This window comes from Dermacentor variabilis, chromosome 6 (assembly GCF_050947875.1).
Source record: "Dermacentor variabilis isolate Ectoservices chromosome 6, ASM5094787v1, whole genome shotgun sequence".
Taxonomy (NCBI): Eukaryota; Metazoa; Arthropoda; class Arachnida; order Ixodida; family Ixodidae; genus Dermacentor; species Dermacentor variabilis.
Window position 1 is genome coordinate 7,433,405 of NC_134573.1, and position 21,129 is coordinate 7,454,533.

Below are 21,129 nucleotides of genomic sequence, written 5' to 3' on the forward strand. Positions count from 1 at the left end.
CAAACAAAGTTGTCTCTAATGTTTTTTGAAATGTAACGAATGTTTTCAGGGTGCCACATGGTCGTTCCCTATATTCTCCATTGCAGACGTCAATAACAATGCCCATCCTGGTGAAGAAGTCTCTACCAAGAATTATAGGAACAAACTGGCCGGGGAGGTGAGTGAGGTATTGTCGCCTTATCCATTTCTCCCACCGCACTACAAGCCTAGCAGCACCGCTCACGTGCACCGTGCCACTGGCCAGTCGAAAAGTCACATTGCTCTCTCTCAGTCGAATGCCGTTGCGACGGAGATGTTCATAGACCTCATCGCCAAAGAGTGAAGCATTCGCTCCCGTGGCTAACAGCACAAAAAACCTATGCCGGGCGACTGCAACCTCTATGAGCGGCACTTGTGTGTCGTTGGGTGGTTCGAAACGACAAGCCTGCAGGGTAAGGAGTTCATGTGTCTCCCTTGTCGCCTCTGTAATTGCCACCGCCCATGCAGCGTTGCTCACCAATGGCCCCGCTCGTTTCCCCAAAAAAATGTGCTCTCGATTCACAGGGTTTCTGCAATCCCGGGTGTAGTGGCCCGGCTAGTTGCACCAATAATAGAGGATAGTCAGCCTTTGTTGGGCTTGGCATTCAGTGCCTCACGTCGGTTGACCAGTGATCCTCCCTGTCGACTGCTCCCTTATACGCATGCTCTGCTCCGGCATCCTAGGGTCTGCATGTCGCCCACGATTCTGCGTACCTCAGCCATCAGCAACGTGTGCTGCACGGATAGCATATGTGTACGGGGTGAGAGCCTGGTCAGATAATTCCCAACTGCTTCTCAGAGGCCCGTCACTGAAAGCAAACCACACCATCTCCCTGGGAACGAGTGCAAAAAGTGTCCCCATTCCACGTGCATTGCGGCTCAAGTGCCTTCAACACTGGGGGTGGAGGTTGGTATAAAGGCGAGGTGAGTATGTCCGCCTGTATGCGCTTTGCCTCCGAGGCCAGCTCATCCAAATCCCTTAACTTGCTGCCCCTCGAGTATGCTGCGAAGGTGGGATGAGCTTGTCGCATGACTCCCTCCACCTTCTCGCAATTCGGAGCAGATGGGTCAGTGGTACACTAAAGCTTGTCCATCGCCTTTATGTACTCAAGCAAAGATTCATCCAAATGCGGAGTGCGTAGTTCCAACTCGCGCCACAGACGATGCTGGTAACCTGCGAGCAGGAATTCCTCGCGCAATGTCGCTCGGAACTAGGCCACTGTGCGAGACCGATAACCAGTAAGCCGGAACAAGCGGGCAGCATGATCAGTCAACGACACTGGTACAATGCGTTCCAGCATCTTGCCACCAGACAGCCCCGTCGCCTGCTAGTAAGTCCGCATGCGGTCGAGGTATTCGATGGCGCTGATTGAATCATGGTACTTGCTGTAGGTGGGTAAGTCCACCCTCTCCCTCTGTCTAGCAGCTGCGGTAGATGTCAGCAGAGTGTTCTGCACGACACCTGTCAAGCCTTCAATCAGGCACACTGCATCACGCAACAGCACTTATTGAGCTGCTGTTGCACCTGGCCACAGCACCTGGCCTGTAATGTCTGGCAAAGGAGCTCGACGCATTGAGCAAGTATGCCGCTGTGGCTCCGTGCTCTCCGCACAATCGGGGGAAGAATTCGGTGTAATATACCTCGTACCTCTTCAAAGTTGATCAAATTCCCAGGCCTAACGTTCGCCGCAGGGTTTGACTGTGCGGTAGCAGTTAACGCCGTTTCGAATTCTTGCCTGTTGGTAGCCACCTGTGACAGCGTATCCGCATTTACTCGCAGAATGATCGCACTTCTTTGTCAAAAAATTTTTCGCAAATTCAGGGATGTGACAGGATGCGTGGGTTAAACTTCCCACTGCAAGAGAGTGCCGAAAATAAAAAATTTTTGTTCATCCCGCATTTGCTACGGGATAACAACAGGTCAACAAACAGGCGGCTGCTGCTGTAACAGTGCGCACACCAAAACAAGAATACCGGCCAGTGGAGCAAGCCGAATGCGCCGAATGCCATTTTTTCCTTCTCATGAGTATATTATGTGCATTTAAACAGTTTCTTCCGTATCAGTAATGAATAATATCGTTAATATTGGCAAGTTTGCGGCAATATCGTAGCCATGTCCACTTTGAGGGGACAGAAACAGAGATGGGGGCACTTAGCTACCAGTGACAGAGAAACACACGGCGGGCATGCTGCGAAAACTGCGGCATTTGTCTTCACTGCTGTACCAATGCGGCATGTTTCCGCTAAGGGTGGGCGAACATCTTAGCTGTGTTACAAGCATCGGCCTATGAATAGGGTACACTTCTAATGTATCAGTGTAAAGGTAGCTACTATCGTTGCCGCTCGTGATTTGTTGCGTGCCCATGAGTGTAGACGACAAGAATCGTAGACAACAAGAATCAAAAGCGCCTTTTTTTTGTTTTTGTTGAGCACAACCATTACAAAGCCTACAAATAATAAAGCCAAAGCACGTTTGGTTGTAGCTTCTTTTTTCGTGCAAGTGTGGAAAGCGATGAAAGGAACGGAAATGGGGCATCTGCTTAACCCTTTGAAGGTTTTTGCCGTACATGTACAGCGGCGGTTTTCTGCCACGCAAGGTCTTTGCCGTACGGGTACGGTTCCAACCCTCCGTTTGAAATTTCGCGCCATAATGACGATGCGTGCTCACCGTGAGGTGCTGCCACCTCTTAGCACTTACAAGAAGCGTTTGAAATTTGTGCTACCTTCTTGGGGATATATACAGAACTGATTGCTAGCTTCAGCGCATCGCTCAGACTGTGGCAACGCCCCTTTGGTGGTTTCGGTTTCGCCGCGTGATCGCAACGAAGACGCGTTGAACGTAATTTTTTTCTTTGTCGGCACTCTCTTGCAGGTGGTAGAAGTTCATTTCTATCTTGATTGGCGCTGCTCTTAGCTTGTTTATCACCACCGCTAACGAGGTATTCTCGCTCTCCGCGGTAACGCACTTACGCGAGAGGGTACCTCAGACCTCTGCCCAAGGCAGCCGCACGGAGAGATGTCATGTGTGCGCTAACACAACTCCTCGCTCCAAGAGAACAGACACGCATTTTAGGTGTGCAGACTGCGATAAGGCGCAGTGTTAGACCCGTGTTTCAAGGAGTACCATGCTCGGAAATACTATTAACATTTTGCAGTTCTGAGTGATGCCGACACCAAAATACTGTTCATAATTATTTTTTTACTATTTATTCCCGACTTTATACATTTTGTACATTCAATATCCGCAATAAAGTAATTTGACCACCTGGGAAAGTTTTTTTCAAAATAATTCGACCCTCAGACTTCAGACCGCTTGGTATGTCTTGAAGAGTCGTTCGCGTAGCATTCGACAGCATTCGACAGATGGTATGGTGGCATGATTTACATTAGCTAGACTTGGCACATGACATATCGCTGCAGCAAGTTCGGGGTGCGATCATTACTCGGGAAAGAAAAAAAATCGAATTTTGATGACGAAATTCATGGGTGTGATCATTACGCGAGTACGATCATTATGCAAGTAAATACGGTACAAAGGTTGTAAGTTCGTGGTTCGTTCATGTGGTGGCAGTCACTCACACAGACTCAACCTGTCACACCTCTGGCCCCACATTGGGCACCAAATATAAGGAGTATTACTCAAGTTCGCGCGTGCGCACCTGACTCTTCTCTGGATCGCACTGTGCCGGCAGAGCAGCAGTCGCTCGCTCGCACTTCTGCAGCTGACCTAAATGTCAGAGCTGTGACTCCTAACCCGCGGTTCGCAGTGAGTTGTGACCCCGGTGGGTTCAGGCCAGGGGGACAGGACGAGTCTTTGACTTGAGGTGTTTATTCACTATGAAAAAAAAGTGAGGCATGCAGACAGAACACAAAAGAAGAGAAGTGGACAACACGAACGCACGGCGTTCATGTTGTCCACATCTCCAACGACCAAAAGCTGACTAGCTCAGCTTTTGGTCGTTCTAAATGTTTATTCACCTTATAGTTACATATACCAACAACGGCAACAACAGCAAACAAACACAAACGATACAAAACCACAACAGCGGAGCGTACCGCACGTCTGAGGCAAAAACCCACACAAGAGGCTGATAAGGGTTCAGCTCACCTAGTGTGAGTCTGCGCTCAGGCCCTGTGGCAGTCACTCGCACATGAAGGCCGCGCGCTGCAGGGGGACAGAGTGTGGCGATCTCAGAATTGAGATGCGGCCAGTCACAAGCTCCTCAGTCGAAAGACAAGGACGCATCAGGGGAATAGCACTTCTCCCCGAGCGGTGGAGAGGGAGTCTCCCCGGTTCCAAGAAAAGGGAAAGGAGAGAACGGAAGGTCTTGGCTGCGGCATCGCGGCCAGACGCGAAAAGCAGTGGAAGTGTCGAAATGTGTCCTCTCCCTGCTACCTTCCATGAGCGAGCACGTGATCATCACATAATAACCGCGCAATCACTCTGAAGATATCGGGATGCATGTGCATTCCCACAACTGTCTCCTTCTCATTAAACCGTAGCCAATGCACTACGGTCACAGAAGTTTCGGATGCCATATGGTGTCCCGCCCGATACGATTTGAGACACGATCCACACGCACAACGTTGGAAAAATGGTGGCCATGTAAAAATAACATAGCTTTGAAAGGTAACCAGTCAGGTAGGAAAATATCCTTGGGACACATCCTTCCACGAAGCTCTACTTTCCCCTGCTGATTTCTGGGGATGATGACGTCAGACGACATTCTCACATGTCATCCTTGTGAAAATGGATGTTATAAATGCGTGATCTGTCAAACAGTTTCCAGCTGAGACAAGGAATCCCAGGCTGCAAGAACATCAAAGTTGCATGTAGCTCCTGTTATTTCACGTGTCCTTGGCAGCCATGTAGGCATGATGAATGCATCCATGTGAAAAGCATAGTAGAGGGCGTGTAGTCCACAACAGAACCTCCTTGATACAATGCTGTTTCGTACGATTTCCTGATGCCAATGTTTGGATCAAGAACGCAAAAAAAAAATGACCCAATACAGTTACAGATATATATACATTTTTTTACCGTTTAATGCGTTCCCGGAAAACACTATCTCTCGGCACTAACATTTAGTATATTGCTAGAGTGAGATCGTATGATGAGCTTCCCAGCCACTAGATGCCATGTAAGCAACAAAAGGTGCGAGGCTCAGGCATGATTGACAGTGGTGAGTGCCTGCAATGGCAGCTTTCCGGCAGTACTCACCCACCCGTGTCGCACGAAAATGCTGCCATGCACTCAGTTTCCTATTCTCGTACCAGCAAGTCTCCTAGTGGGTCATCCTACTTTGCCATTCACAGCTATCCCAGCCAACCCATTGCGATAAGCATCTTCATTTACCCGTTTGAGGTAGGAAGCGTACTGCACGCTTTTAATAGGCAAAAACCCCGAACACGCCGCCGTTCCCTGCTGCAAGTGACGTGAAGTAAGCGTTACGTTTTCCTCTGGCAGCATCATGGCATTGTATTCCAGCATTACCTACCGTCTCGGTTTCGTCTCGGTTTCCCATCACCATTTTAAAATGACAACGCGCTTCCTGGATCACTCAGGCCCCCACAAGCTTGACACACATAAGCGTCTCGTGCCTCAACAATTCGATCCTGGCGGGGCGGGCACGTCAGAACTTCTCGCCAAAACACTTTGCTCGAAAAAGCTGACAACCCAGGCCGAATTCGAGGAGCACGAACGTAAGCTCGCCAAAGCTGCAAAAGCATAAATGCTTGTCTTGGGTCGCTCGAGCCCTGCCAGATCGGCGCGTGTCAGTGTCTCGTGCCGCAACAATTCATGCAATGCTTTGAATTACGTAGATCTCAACTACAGTTCAGTTAGCCGAATGATTAGCGATTTTGGATCGTACATTTTCTCTAGATAGTGTATTTCTCTGTCTCGCCTCTTTTCCATCGCGCATGACCTACTGTGCAGACTGGCCAACCTGGATGTAGCAACAGGCAACGCCTACAGAGCAGCAATAGCAGCAGCACCACCATCACCAGTGCTGCCTACGGTGGTGGTGCATAACACTGCTCAGTGTGGTGACCAACTGTTTCTACAAACTGTGAGCCAAAGCAGTACAGCTTTCTTCGACCTCAATAGCTTCCTCCGTGCTTGTGAAATCACGCGCCTTTCACTGAATGGTGATTCACAGCGCATGTCGACTATATGTATTTATCACAGAGCCAAGGATCTTAAACACAATTACCTTAATCTCTCATTGCATTAGCAGTTTGTCAGGTTCCTCTACAATACCAATCCCATTACAGTGGAACCCCGTTCATATGTTTTTCACTGGACTGAGGAAAAAAAACGTAACAGCCGGGAAAACGCAACAGTGAGGAAAGCTCCGAAAATGAATGAAAAAAGTGCAGCTTCAACTATAGACAATTTATTTCCACAGAGTGCGCTTAGAACTTTAAAAAGTCTAGAATGGTGGCTTGCCATTTCTTTCGCTCGCTAGAAATCACCACACGTTTCTCAATAGCCTGGAAGGCCGCATTGCTGTCAGCGTCGCTGTGAGGTGCGGCATACCTGCGGAGGAGGTCCAGAGCTGCGACGGCTTCTCCAAATCTAGGATTTGACAACTCCCCGGCATCATGCAGCTCGTGCTCCTCGTTGTCACCGCGCCACGGCAATGGCAACAGACGAAGGAATATCCGCAGGAAATTTTGCCCTCTTTGGTGTAATCATGCTAAAGTGCTAACGATTGTTTAGTATTGCCGCACAGCGCGTGCGTCTGAGCAGCCCGGTTGTGCGCAGCGCGGCGTGGTTTCGCGAAAATGTAAACAAGAGAGGAGAGCTGGCCCGATAGGCGGAGCAACGCCAACTTCCGACGTCAGGGCCTCTCCTGAGCAACGCCTCCTTTAAAAAGATGCCTGCCGCATGCGCCGAAAACCTGCTGCCCTTACCTTTCCCCTTTTCCTCCTTTCCACTTGAGGTGGTAGCTAGCAATCTTTGAGGTGGTAGCTAGCGATCTTTGCGGTGGTCGCTTGCAACACATGCGCGCATGCGCACATCACTGCATGGCAGCACGGCCGGTGCAGCCGCTGCTACCGCCGCGACACCACACCACCCCAGCCCCCTTGGCGGAGATAGGGAAGTAGGTGGCGCCATCTCTTAACAATCGACTGCAACTCAAGGCGCGACGGCTACAATGGGTAAGCGAGCGACGCCGCAGGCATCTTTCTAGAGGAGGCGTTGTCCTGAGTTTCCTTCCTCCGTGGGTCGACCCGTCCAACCAAACCATGAGGCGACCGTAATCACAGTGATGATAGTGAGAGCATTTTTCACGAATGGCCACCTAGTGGCGGCCTCTCGAACTGGCGTGCAGCTTCTTGCAGCCAGTTCCATAGCCAAGCCCGGCCAAGCCCGGTCAAAACTCGTCAAAAGCCAAAGTGGCGGTTGGAGCGCGTTGCCTACCCTAGCCCAGGTGGGTTCGGGTTGCGATGCATCATGCAGGAATGTTTTCACAGCTACTACGTAACAGCAGGGTTCCTTATACATTGGATCCTATGGAAGCTATGCCGGGACCGGATGAAAACGACGTAGCAGCCAGGAAAACACAGCAGTGAGGAACGTAACAGCGGGGTTCTGCTGTACATAGCTGGAAGCAATAAGAGCTGTACATAAGAACTCTGAAAACAGTGGTGGTTGAGCCCAGGGGAACCCAGCTATAGTATTTACTCGCATAATGAATGCACTCGCGTAATCAACGCACCGCCAGATAAACAATGAAAAATAAGAATTTTTTTCCCTTGCGTAAAAGCGCACCTTCAACTTTGCTACTGTGCAGTCCCACGATTGAATGGCCATGACGCAGTTTTCTGGAGAGACTACAATCTTTTACTCTTGCACACATGTTTAAAGCAAACGCACTTAATGCTTAAAGGGAAGCTGAAAGGTTTCCCAGAAAAAATGAGTGAACATGTGTACATAATGGTTTTCAACCCTCCGAATTCGAATATCGTATCGAAATTGAGCGAAAGAAAGCGCAACTATATTTTATTTCGACGAAAAGTGCAGCAGTGGACACGCCCAGCTCGCGCGTCTCGTTTCCGCCTGTGATTGGTCGGGCGCCTCGTGACGTCAACTCTAGTGATCGACCGCTGCCGCTACACATGAAGCACGGTGCCAGGTAGTTTGGTGCTGTAATGGAAAATTAAGAGGTAATGGAAAATTCAAAGAGACTGCGTTTTTCTGAGGAGTTCGGCGTTACTCCCTACATGTACGAGCCGATTGCGAAGAGCCAGCCTCTCGAAGAAGCAAACAATGCTGGTGCGAGCAGTGCTTTCGACACGAACGAAAGCGAGGTCTTGGGATCTCCTCGTGTTGGAAATGCTCTTTGGTGAGTATGTTTTTTGCAAAGCGATCTAGTGATCTCGCCGATCTTTTGCCGATCTAGTGAGCTCGTTTCCGGTCAAACAGCTGTAGTGTTGTGTTCCTGCATGCCTCCTCGTGGAACGTAAGCGGGGATGCGATCGTCGGCATTTGTGCGCTGCCGAAAGTTGTCGGCAATCTACAAAGACGATTTAAACGCGTGAAAAGCTTCCCGGTTCATGCAGTACGTGTAGTGACCTTCATCTGTGCGCCATCCTCACACTACTCGTAACCGAAGTCGTAAAGGCGGCGAATTCCGTCGGCTACGTGAGACGGTCGGTTTCTCGCTGTGCGCGAGAGAAGGGGGGAGCGTAGCGTCCTGGCGTGCGCCTGCTTTCTAGCACATGCAAACGCACGTTGACTACCACTCTACATACACGCAGACGCACCAACAAAGGAATGCAGGGTCGATCGAAGCAGATTACGATGGCACGCACGCAGAAACAAGCATGGTCGCGCAGGCTGCGAAGGAACAAAACACTAGAGTTGACGTCACAACACCGCGGTTTCCGGTCTCTGCTCGCATCGTCAGCGTCAGCAGCAGCGCGCTGCATTCGATGGGGGGCGGAACTACAGTGCAATTTTAACCGACTATTACATCGCTCCTAATTGAAAAAAAAAAAACGCCAAATTTTACCTACATGGTTTATAAGGTTCCCGCATCCGTATATGAGTGTCTTATTGAATTCGACAGACTCTTCAGCTTGCCTTTAATGCATCCTTTCCACCTGTGCCAGCGCAAAGGCACCTCGCAGATTTGAGAGAGAAAAAAACGTAACTAGTTCTCTGCAACACATGCACTTTATACGTGCTTTACACTGACTTAATAAAAGAGAGTGCGCGTGGGATGCGCAGCCAGGCGCGGCGCACCACGGGAGAGTCTAAAAGGGAAGAAGGGGCACTTGATTGGCATAGTGGTCATAGTCGTGCATAGTGTCGAATTCACGTGTCTGTGACTCGATTTTCTGCCTGCCTTCGGTTTCAATGTGTGTGAGTGGCATTAAGTCGCATTATACTGAGGTTTTTTAGCACACGAAAAGGGACAAAAGACAGTGGCAAGACGTGGACACAGCGCTACTGTCTTGCCACTGTCTTTCGTCCCTTTTCGTGCGCAAAAAAACCTCGGTTATGGAATACCAACCCGCCCTAACCTACACTCTTCGCATTATACGCCTGCTGCAGGACATAACACTTTATTTGGTCAGGAAACGGAAACACTGATCAGACACCGATAAACTTTGACATGCCGATGAGCAGGACAATCGAGGAAAGAGACGCACACAGTGTGCTTGTGAAAACAGATGCACGCTTCAACTTTATGCTTGCGATAATGGCAACGCTCCGAACAGCAATTGAAGATTGCTGTTCGGAGCGCGCATTCAGTTTTGCCGTGCGCGATTGGCCTAGGCCGCACCGACTTCACGCAGCTGACACTTTGATTCTTTACTCTATGGCGGAACCACGATGTGGATAAAACGGCCAGCAACCTGTACAGCAGGTCTCGTGGTTCTGATGCGGAGTGAAATTGCGGTTTGCAAATGGTATACATGTATTACACTGCAAAGATATCTTATGCATGTTCCAAATCAATACCATTTTAATTTTCAATTTTCACTGTTTCGAAATTGCCTCCATGAAATTTACCCCGCATAATAAATGCACTCCCCAAATTTGCTTGGGCATAGTGGGGAAAAAAGTGTGTACATAACGCGGATATATATAGTAATTCAAACCACACTGATGGAAACATGCCTTAGGTGCACACCTGTGGGATTCTGCTTAGCAGCCACTGTGCTAGTGTCAGGCTCAGTGACCAGGACGTGCGGTGATTTGACTCGCTTGACTTGCTCTCGTGTAGTATCGCCACTGGTCGAGCCGTTGTTGGAGGCTGCCCCTGTCGTCGACAAGGCAGTCCGCGCTCGAGTCACTGTGACTGCTGGTGAAGCAGGCGCCAGGGAGGACGTGTTGCCAGTTGGGGTGGAGTTCCGAGGTGAGGGCACCCTTGGAGGTGGAGGAATGCTGGGCGAGCCGAGGGCAGCCGCTGGAACCACTGTGGTGCCCGCACTTCCCGGCCGGGCCTTGTATTTGGCTCCTGCAACAGGGGATGTGCACACAAACATAAACGAAAACAAAAATTACTAGAGGGAAGTCTGGCACTAGCAAAAGTAGGCACGTCTCCATAGCTCCACCTTTTGTGATATATTCCCATATTCTATTAATGGTACTGCCTTGTCGGCTGTTAACTTCTATAAGTATCTTGGCTTTCTTATCACTAGCAACCTTTCATGGAATATGCATGTTGAATATGTCACTAACTATGCTAATAACATTAGGCTATTTGAGACAGAACTTTGCATCAGCATCCACCTCACTAAAGCTTACTCTATACGAAACACTCGTCCACCCAAAATTAGAATATGCTTGTGCCATATGGAACCCTGCTCATGCCAATCTTGACATTTCCCTTGAAAGCATTCAGAACCGCACCACTTGTTTTGTTCTCTCAAATTATCCACGTCGTTCTAGCATCATGTCCATGAAAAGAACACTAGATCTGCATCTCGTTACGTCGCAATAGTCTTGTCTGTGTTTTTCATGGAATATATTACTCTAACCCTTCTCTTAAAGAAAATCTTTTCACCACACCCAGTTGCATCTCATCTCGCATTGACCATCAACACAAAATTGAAGTGCCATCTTGTCGAACTAATTTGCACCATTCATCCTTTTTGCTAAGAAACGCCAGTGAAAGGAACTGCCTTCCCGCCTTCACAATCTTAATTGGTGACACCACTATCTTCAAGATCGCCGTTCAAAGTCCCTTATAGTTTGATTTTCTATTCTTGTGCTGTACTGGAAATACTGCACATTTTCACCACTCCTTTCTGTTGTGGCTACTAGGCCTTTTGAAAGTATTATAATAAACAAAATAAAACAAATAAATAAATAAATAAATAAATAAATAAATAGTGTTTACTACGACAGCTACAAGCATAGTGGTTCAGTACAAGGACTTGCCTCAACTTCTGGGGTTTTAATGACTCCGTGGCTACATGGCGAGCATGTCACCAAGAGTTTGATTAAAACGTTCCGTGGTACCGTTAGTCTGTGGGTGATAAGCACTGCATTTACGATGCACTGCATTTACGATGGACAACAGCACATTCAGCAAGCAGTTGTTCAATGACTTCAGATAAGAAAGCGCGGCCTCTGTCGCTTAGAAGTCCACGTGGACCTCCATGAAGGGAGAAAACAGCGTAGTATGAAATTGGCAACTTCCTGCGCTGTAGCGTTTGGTAGAGCAGCAATCTCCACATCATCATCACCACCACCACCACCACCACCACCACCACCACCACCACCACCACCACCACCACCATCATCATCATCACCAGCCTGGTTATGCCCACTGCAGGGCAAAGGCCTCTCCCATACTTCTCCAACTACCCCGGTCATGTACTAATTGTGGCCATGTCCCTGCAAACTTCTTAATCTCATCTGCCCACCTAACTTTCTGCTGCCCTCTGCTACGCTTCCCTTCCCTTGGGATCCATTCCGTAACTCTTAATGACCATCGGTTATCTTCCCTCCTCATTACATGTCCTGCCCATGCCTATTTCTTTTTCTGGATTTCAACTAAGGTGTCATTAACTCGCATTTGTTCCCTCACCCAATCTGCTCTTTTCTTATCCCATAATGCTACACCCATCATTCTCCTTTCCATAGCTTGTTGCGTCATCCTCAATTTAAGCAGAACCCTTTTCGTTAGCCTCCAGGTTTCTGCCCCGTACGTGAGTACTGGTAACACACAGCTGTTATAAACTTTTCTCTTGAGGGATAATGGCAACCTGCTGTTCATGATCTCAGAATGCCTGCCAAACGCACCCCAGCCCATTCTTATTCTTTTGATTATTTCAGTCTCATGATCCGGATCCGCAGTCCCTACCTGTCCTAAGTAGATGTATTCCCTTACCACTTCCAGTGCTTCGCTACCTATTGTAAATTGCTGTTCTCTTCCGAGACTGTTAAACATTACTTTAGTTTTCTGCAGATTAATTTTTAGACCCACCCTTCGGCTTTGCCTCTCCAGGTCAGTGAGCATGCATTGCAGTTGGTCTCCTGGTTTACTAAGCAAGGCAATATCATCAGCGAATCGCAAGTTACTAAGGAATTCTCCATCAACTTTTATCCCCAATTCTTCCCAATCCAGGTCTCTGAATACCTCCTGTAAGCACGCTGTGAATAGCATTGGAGAGATCGTATCTCCCTCTCTGATGCCTTTCTTTATTGGGATTTTGTTGCTTTCTTTATGGAGGACTACGGTGGCTGTGGAGCCGCTATAGATATCTTTCAGTATTTTTACATATGGCTCGTCTACACCCTGATTCCGCAGTGCCTCCATGACTGCTGAGGTTTCGAATGAATCAAACGCTTTCTCGTAATCAATGAAAGCTATATATAAAGGTTGGTTATATTCCGCACATATTTCTATCACCTGATTGATAGTGTGAATATGGTCTATTGTTGAGTAGCCTTTATAGAATCCTGCCTGGTCCTTTGGTTGACGGAAGTCTAAGGTGTTCCTGATTCTATTGGCAATTACTTTAGTAAATACCTTGTAGGCAACGGACAGTAAGCTGATCAGTATATAATTTTTCGTCTTTGGAGTCCCCTTTCTTATGGATTAGGATTATGTCAGCGTTTTTCCAAGATTCTGGTATGCTCAAAGTCATGAGGCATTGCGTATACAGGGTGGCCAGTTTCTCTTGAAAAATCTGCCCACCATCCTTCAACAAATCTGCTGTTACCTGATCCTCCCCAGCTGCCTTCCCTTTTTGCATAGCTCCCAAGGCTTTCTTTACTTCTTCCGGCGTTACCTGTGCGATTTCGAATTCCTCTAGACCACTGTCTCTTCCATTATCATCGTGGGTGCCACTGGTACTGTATAAATCTCTATAGAACTCCTCAGCCACTTGAACTATCTCATCCATATTAGTAATGATATTGCCGGCTTTGTCTCTTAACGCATGCATCTGATTATAGCCAATTCCTAGTTTCTTCTACACTGCTTTTAGGCTTCCTTCGTTCCTGAGAGCATGTTCAATTCTATCCATATGATACTTCCTTGTGTCAGCTGTCTTACGCTTGTTGATTAACTTCGAAAGTTCTGCCAGTTCTATTCTACCTGTAGGGTTAGAGGCTTTTATACATTGGCGTTTCTTGATCAGATCTTTCGTCTCCTGCGATAGCTTACTGGTATCCTGTCTAACGAAGTTACCACCGACTTCTATTGCACACTCCTTAATGATGGCCACAAGATTGTCGTTCATTGCTTCAACACTAAGGTCCTCTTCCTGAGTTAAAGCCGAATACCTGTTCTGTAGCTTGATCTGGAATTCCTCTATTTTACCTCTTACCCCTGACTCATTGATCAGCTTCTTATGTACCAGTTTCTTCCGTTCCCTCCTCAGGTCTAGGCTAATTCGAGTTCTTACCATCCTATGGTCACTGCAGCGCACCTTGTTGAGCACGTCCACATCTTGTATGATGCCAGGGTTAGCGCAGAGTATGAAGTCTATTTCATTTCTAGTCTCGCCGTTCGGGCTCCTCCACGTCCACTTTCGGCTATCCCACTTGTGGAAGAAAGTATTCATTATCCGCATATTATTCTGTTCTGCAAACTCTACTAATAACTCTCCCCTGCTCTTTGTGCCTATGCCATATTCCCCCCACTGCCTTTTCTCCAGCCTGCTTCTTGCCTACCTTGGCATTGAAGTCGCCCATCAGTATAGTCTATTTTGTTTTCACCCTACCCATCACCGATTCCACGTCTTCATGGAAGCTTTCGACTTCCTGGTCATCATGACTGGATGTAGGGACCTGTACGACCTTTAATTGGTACCTCTTATGAAGTTTCACAGCAAGACCTGCCACCCTCTCGTTAATGCTATAGAATTCCTGTATGTCACCAGCTATATTTTTAATAATCAGGAATCCGACCCATAGTTCTCGTCTCGCCGCTAAGCCCCGATAGCACAGGATGTGCCGCTTTTTAGCACTGTATATGCTTCTTTTGTACTCCTAACCTCACTGAGCCATATTATATCCCATTTACTGCACACTAATTCCTCAAATAGCACTGCTAAACTCGCCTCACTAGATAACGCTCAGGTATTAAACGTTGCCAGGTTCAGATTCCAATGGCGGCCTGTCCGAACCCAGAGATTCTTAGCACCCACTGCTGGGTCACAGGTCTGACCGCCACCATGGTCAGTTGCTCCGCAGGTGCTGGGAACTGAGGGCAGGGTTTGATTGTTGTATTCATTGGCTGTGGCCAAGTACTGCACCAGGGTGGCCAATCGTGCTGTGGTGAGGGAATGTGTTACCGGTTCTGAGCACCAGGATCAAGGCTGCACTCCAGGCCTGTTCATGCAATTTTATCAACACAGGGATTTTTTTTTTTAATCTGGTGGAAAATTACGCGGCACCAGGGTTTGAACCACGGTCCTCTTGCACGTGAGGCGGATGCTCTACCTCTACGCCACCGCTGCACCACTTGCTGTCACAGCTCATCTTAATTCGTTTAACGATGATGTTCTGCTTACTGAAGCCCACCAGGAGTTCAGCTTCAGTGGACTCGAACAGAGTGTCATCTGACATGGCACGGGTGGTGGAGCGGGATTACTGTTGCTGCGGCATCCTGAAATGACACGAGATTTCGCAGTTTTTCATATTGTTTCTGGTTGTGGAGCTCCAACACGAGATCACCGCTTGCCATCCTAGGTGCAATATAACCTTTACTAAAAACTTCAGTAAGAGACTTCGAAACAAGGAATGGTCAGGTTGATCGCATGGTTTGTCTGGTTTTTCAGAGTGAATGATGTGGAAATGGGGAAAAGATTTTTTTGGTGACGGAGAAACTCAAAATTTCATTGGTGCACCCCCTCCTCAGGGAACAATCAGGTAGTGGGAGGAAGGAACCAGCCATGAGTGAGTATATTTTCGGTAGAAACACCAGCCACCCACCACGGAGCCTTACAAGGGGATGTCGCAGGGCATGTAAAAACAGGTCCTGCAAGCGCCAGCAATACATTACCACTATAACTGAATATAACATAACCCAGGTTGGCTACTCACACAGGGTTAACCATCGCTGAAGTAATGCAGAAGAGAGAAGACAGGAAAGATTAAAAGTGAGAGAGAAAGACGAAGATTGGAGAAAATGATAGGAAAAGGCAACTACCGATTTTGCCCGGGTAGGTCAGTCCGGAAGTGCTGTCTACATGAAGCCAAGGCCAAAGGGGCATGTTGCCTCTGCAGAGGGACCTCAAAGGTCCACACACTCGGCATCAGCTCAACCACCAGGATGCTCTTTTCCTTGGACACGGCTAAGCTACGCATGGTTAGATGCGCGAGGGTCCAACCCTCGTGTGCTAGGTAACGCAGTGTCGCAACACACAAAACGCCTGCCAATGCAGGTGCCCCTGCAGGGGATGTGCACTGGTGCCTCGTGCTGAGTGGGCACATTTTTTAAAGCGTCCCGCGAAAATGTCCCGCTCAAAGAAGTTGCTGATTGAGGTAGAATTCAAGGAGTGCAAACGTGAGCTTGCCTAAGGCACAAAAACAACAATTCACATTTTGAGTCTTGTACCGCAACAATTCATGTAACGCTTTGCCGCAGATGTGTACTACAGTTGAGTGTCACATGTTTCAGTGATTTCAAATCGTACGTTTTCCTGTTAGCACATTTATTTCCAAAGCACATGAATTAGGTTCGAGTGTATATTGCTGCTGATCAAGCAGCAATAAAATCAGTTGGTAGTAACACTTTGTTGTTAATCATCTTCATTGTGGCGTATATTCTGCATGCAACCTGTTCACTTCTGAATGGCAACTGGATGCAGAAAATTTGCCCTTCAGTGAAGGCAAATCGTCCGAAAGGCAAATCGTCCGAAAGGCAAATCGTCCACAGAGATACAATAGCACCAACTAAGTTCTCACCTTTGTTGCCAGGTGGCTGAAGAGGGTGTCCACTAAGGCGGCACCACCCGACCGGGAAGATGTCACGGGAGTCAAAACGGCACCAGTAGTCAAAGGCACCTCGCCAGCCGTCAAAGGTGACAAATAGCATGTCATCTTTGACTGCCCCAACAGTGGCTGGACAGATGAGGTGGGGGTTCTTGCGATCTAGTGCCTCCAGCTTCATGCCCACTTTGAATTCATTGCTCCGTGGGCTGGGTGGTTCCTGGGCAGCAATCAGACAAAAGCACAAGGGAAATGCTGCTTCTGTTGTACAAATGGACTGAATAGCGGGGGATAACACAGTACATGGCGCCACAGATTCATCTGTCTTCGCATAGTGCCACAAGGGGTGCCATAAATAGTCAGAGAAGTGATCCGAATTGAATACATTTCAAATAATCAACAGCTATTGTCACACTTAATATAAAACAATGTTCACATCCCACTACAATTGGCTTCCATTAATTCTATCCTAATGGGATGGATGAAATCGACTGAATTAACATCATCATCATCATCATCCTGGTTACGCCCACTGCAGGGCAAAGGCCTCTCCCATACTTCTCCAACAACCCCGGTCATGTACTAATTGTGGCTATGCCATGCCTGCAAACTTCTTAATCTCATCCGCCCACCTAACTTTCTTCCACCCCTTGCTACGCTTCCCTTCCCTTGGGATCCAGTCCGTAAACCTTAATGATCATCGGTTATCTTCCCTCCTCATTACATGTCCTGCCCATGCCCATTTCTTTTTCTGGATTTCAACTAAGGTGTCATTAACTCGCATTTGTTCCCTCACCCAATCTGCTCTTTTCTTATCCCATAATGCTACACCCATCATTCTCCTTTCCATAGCTTGTTGCGTCATCCTCAATTTAAGCAGAACCCTTTTTGTAAGCCTCCAGGTTTCTGCCCCGTAGGTGAGTACTGGTAAGACACAGCTATTATATACTTTTCTCTTGAGGGATAATGGCAACCTGCTGTTCATGATCTGAGAATGCCTGCCAAACGCACCCCAGCCCATTCTTATTCTTCTGATTATTTCAGTCTCATGATCCGGATCCGCAGTTCCTACCTGTCCTAAGTAGATGTATTCCCTTACCAGTTCCAGTGCCTCACTACCTATTGTAAACTGCTGTTCTATTCCGAGACTGTTAAACAATACTTTAGTTTTCTGCAGATTAATTTTTAGACCCACCCTTCGGCTTTGCCTCTCCAGGTCAGTGAGCATGCATTGCAGTTGGTCTCCTGAGTTACTAAACAAGGCAATATCATCAGCGAATCGCAAGTTACTAAGGAATTCTCCATCAACTTTTATCCCCAATTCTTCCCAATCCAGGTCTCTGAATACCTCCTGTAAGCACGCTGTGAATAGCATTGGAGATATTGTATCTCCCTGCCTGACGCCTTTCTTTATTGGGATTTTGTTGCTTGCTTTATGGAGGACTACGGTGGCTGTGGAGCCGCTATAGATATCTTTCAGTTTTTTTACATACGGCTCATCTACACCCTGATTCCGTAATGCCTCTATGACTGCTGAGGTTTCGACAGAATCACTCTTTCTCGTAATCAATGAAAGCTATATATAAGGGTTGGTTATATTCCGCACATTTCTCTATCACCTGATTGATAGTGTGAATATGATCTATTGTTGAGTAGCCTTTACGGAATCCTGCCTGGTCCTTTGCTTGACAGAAGTCTAAGGTGTTCCTGATTCTATTTGCGATTACCTTAGTAAATAGTTTGTAGGCAACGGACAGTAAGCTGATCGGTCTATAATTTTTCAAGTCCTTGGCGTCCCCTTTCTTATGGATTAGGATTATGTTAGCGTTCTTCGAAGATTCCGGTACGCTCGAGGTCATGAGGCATTGCGTATACAGGGTGGCCAGTTTCTCTAGAACAATCTGTCCACCATCCTTCAACAAATCTGTTGTTACCTGATCCTCCCCAGCTGCCTTCCCCTTTTGCATATCTCCCAAGGCTTTCTTTACTTCTTCCGGCGTTACCTTTGGGATTTCGAATTCCTCTGGACTAATTTCTCTTCCATTATCGTCGAGGGTGCCCCTGGTACGGTATAAATCTCTACAGAAATCCTCAGCCACTTGAATATCTCATCCATATTAGTAATGATATTGCCGGCTTTGTCTCTTAACACATACATCTGATTCTTGCCAATTCCTAGTTTCTTTTTGTCACTGTTTTCAGGCTTCCTCCGTTCCTGAGAGCATGTTCAATTCTATCCATATTACACTTCCTTATGTCAGCTGTCTTACGCTTGTTGATTAGCTTAGGAAGTTCTGAATTAACAAGATGCAAAAAACAAGAAAAGTCACGGTTTGCCTGAAAGGCGAAGCATCCATTGCGATAGCAAATTAGTAGACAGCCACTCGAAGTAAAGATAGTAGTTTTATTGGCCGTATAAGTAAATATTCGCTTACAAACTAAATTAACAAGCATGGTGTCAGTGTGCACAGGCAAAGGTGAGCACAGCACACACGATGAACGCTGGCGTGAGAAAGCACGGCAACAGCAGCGAGTGAAGTGACCTTCATGCTGTCTATTTATTTATTTATTTATATATTTATCTATTTATTTATTTATTATACCTCAAAGGTCCCTGGCTGGGACATTACATGAGGGGTGGGCGTAACATGGCAAAAATGTTGGTTAGGTGAGAAGACTTGAATGATGGGGCTTCGATTGAAGACTTGAAACGGAGCAGGTCACTGATGATGGCAATGAGTTCTGACAGGTGATTCAAATCGTTGGCAATTATGAATTTGGTATGCCTAGGTCTGGGAGCAAGGTTTCAGGCTTTTGTTAGATCATTCCTCATGAACAGAACAGCCACCATCAGGATTGCGCAACTCAAGTCAGATGAGTTCGCACTAGGGGCCAGAGGCACTCCTCAAGGAGCAGTCATCTCGCCCTTACTGTTCAACATAGTCATGAAGGGCTTATCGGAGAGGCTCAGATCCCTTCCTAATATAAGCCACTCGCTATACGTGGACGATATCACGATTTGGTGCCCGGGAGGATCACTCGCAAAGGTAGAGCACGTGCTACAATCAGCCCTAGATGCAACGGAGTCCTACCTGGAAGACACAGGCCTCCAACTATCCCCAAACAAATCTGAATTGTTACTGTACAGGCTGGCCAAGCAAGGCGTTAGGGGACTCACCCCGCTTAACCAACTTCCCATATCCCTCTTTGCAAGAAACGGGCAGCCCGTTCCTCAAGTCGAATCTATCAGAATCCTAGGATTACTGATAGACGCGCGTGGATGTAACGCCAAAACGCTGATGCACATCACGGCCAAAACCAAGAGCATGCTGAAACTCTTTGCTAGAGTATCCGGACGAAAGAAGGGACTAGGTGAAGACAACCTCCTCAGGATCCATCCCGCTTTCCTAATGAGCCACATCAACTATGTAGCATCGGCCCTTAAATGGACCAAAACCGAAAAGAATAAGCTTAACATTCTCATGCACAAGAGCATCGAAAAGGTATTGGGGCTACCAGTAACCACTTGCTCGGACAGGTTAAGCAAAGTGGGTAGGCACAACGACAGTGATGAAGTGATCGAAGCGCAGGTCACCGCTCAGGTAGTCAAGCTCTCGTCAACCAGGGTAGGGAGACGCATCCTAGACGGGGCCTGCATGGCTCCAAGAATTCTCAATGAATGGAAAATCACCTTATCCAGGGAGGCATGGGCAACCTTTGTGGTCAGCCCGTTCCCTCGGAATATGCACCCGCAATACAATGTAGGGAGCCAAAAAGCCCGAGCACGGGCGCTATTAGAGAAGGCCAGCGAGAATCAAGATTCGACTGTCTTTGTCAACGCGGCTCAGTACGGCAACTCTAGCACGTTCGTGTTGGCAATCATCGACAGCAAAGGGGAATTACGCTCCTCAGCTTCGGTTAGGTTAGCTACGAGCGGAGTCACAGAACAAGTCGCCATAGCCCTGGCCATGACCGACCCCTCGCGCACCGTTTTCACCGACTCACGAGCGGCCATCAAAGCTTTCGAATCAGGTAACCTAGCCAGAGAGGCTGCCTCCATTCTGGAAAAGAGAACAAACCTGGCACTAACTTCATCTCTTGGTTTCCCGCTCATACGGGTGCGGACGTTCATCAGAACATACCTAACCTCAACGAGCTTGCCCATGACCATGCGCGAGATCTAACGTGCCGCGGCGGCATGGAGGCCTTATGGGGACAGGATGAAATTCAGCAGAACGATCTGCTCCTTACTTTTCACGAGATAACATCTCACTATGGGCTTAGTAGAAGGGCCTATTCTTTTCCTCACCCGAAGTTAGACAGGTCTCAGTCAGTTTCACTTAGAATGCTCCAGATGGGCTCATTCCCCTCGCTGGGCTTTCTCAGCCTTATCTACACAGACGTCGATTCCAGCTGTCCGAACTGTAATGAGATTTATTGTTCCTTAGTGCACATGCTTTGGCAATGCTCCGCGTTACCTAACGGCCCTCTATCCAGCTGGGAAGAGGCACTCCAAAGCCCATCGCTCTAGACACAACTAGAAGCAATCCAGAGGGCCCAAGAAAGGGCGGAACATCACGGTATTCCTGCCCTGACTTGGACGTGGCCAGCGGCTTCCGCGGGTCCCCGATAGTGGCCCCCACTGAAGCTCCTCAGGATCAAATAAAGTTCATTGTCTGTTTGTCTGTCTGGTATGTGAC

General features: G+C 47.8%; 1 protein-coding gene across 8 annotated transcripts in view; it reads right to left on the reverse strand.

Annotated features, from left to right (window-relative positions):
* Positions 1-21,129, reverse strand: part of LOC142584599 (polycomb protein SCMH1-like) — a 378,417-nt gene that overhangs the window by 139,017 nt on the left and 218,271 nt on the right. For all 8 annotated transcript variants that reach the window (XM_075694723.1, XM_075694729.1, XM_075694726.1 and 5 more), the window contains 2 exons: positions 16,406-16,649; positions 10,170-10,496 (listed from right to left, as the gene is read on the reverse strand). In XM_075694723.1, coding sequence (XP_075550838.1) covers positions 10,170-10,496; positions 16,406-16,649 — 571 coding nt within the window. The remainder of the gene's footprint in view (positions 1-10,169; positions 10,497-16,405; positions 16,650-21,129) is intronic.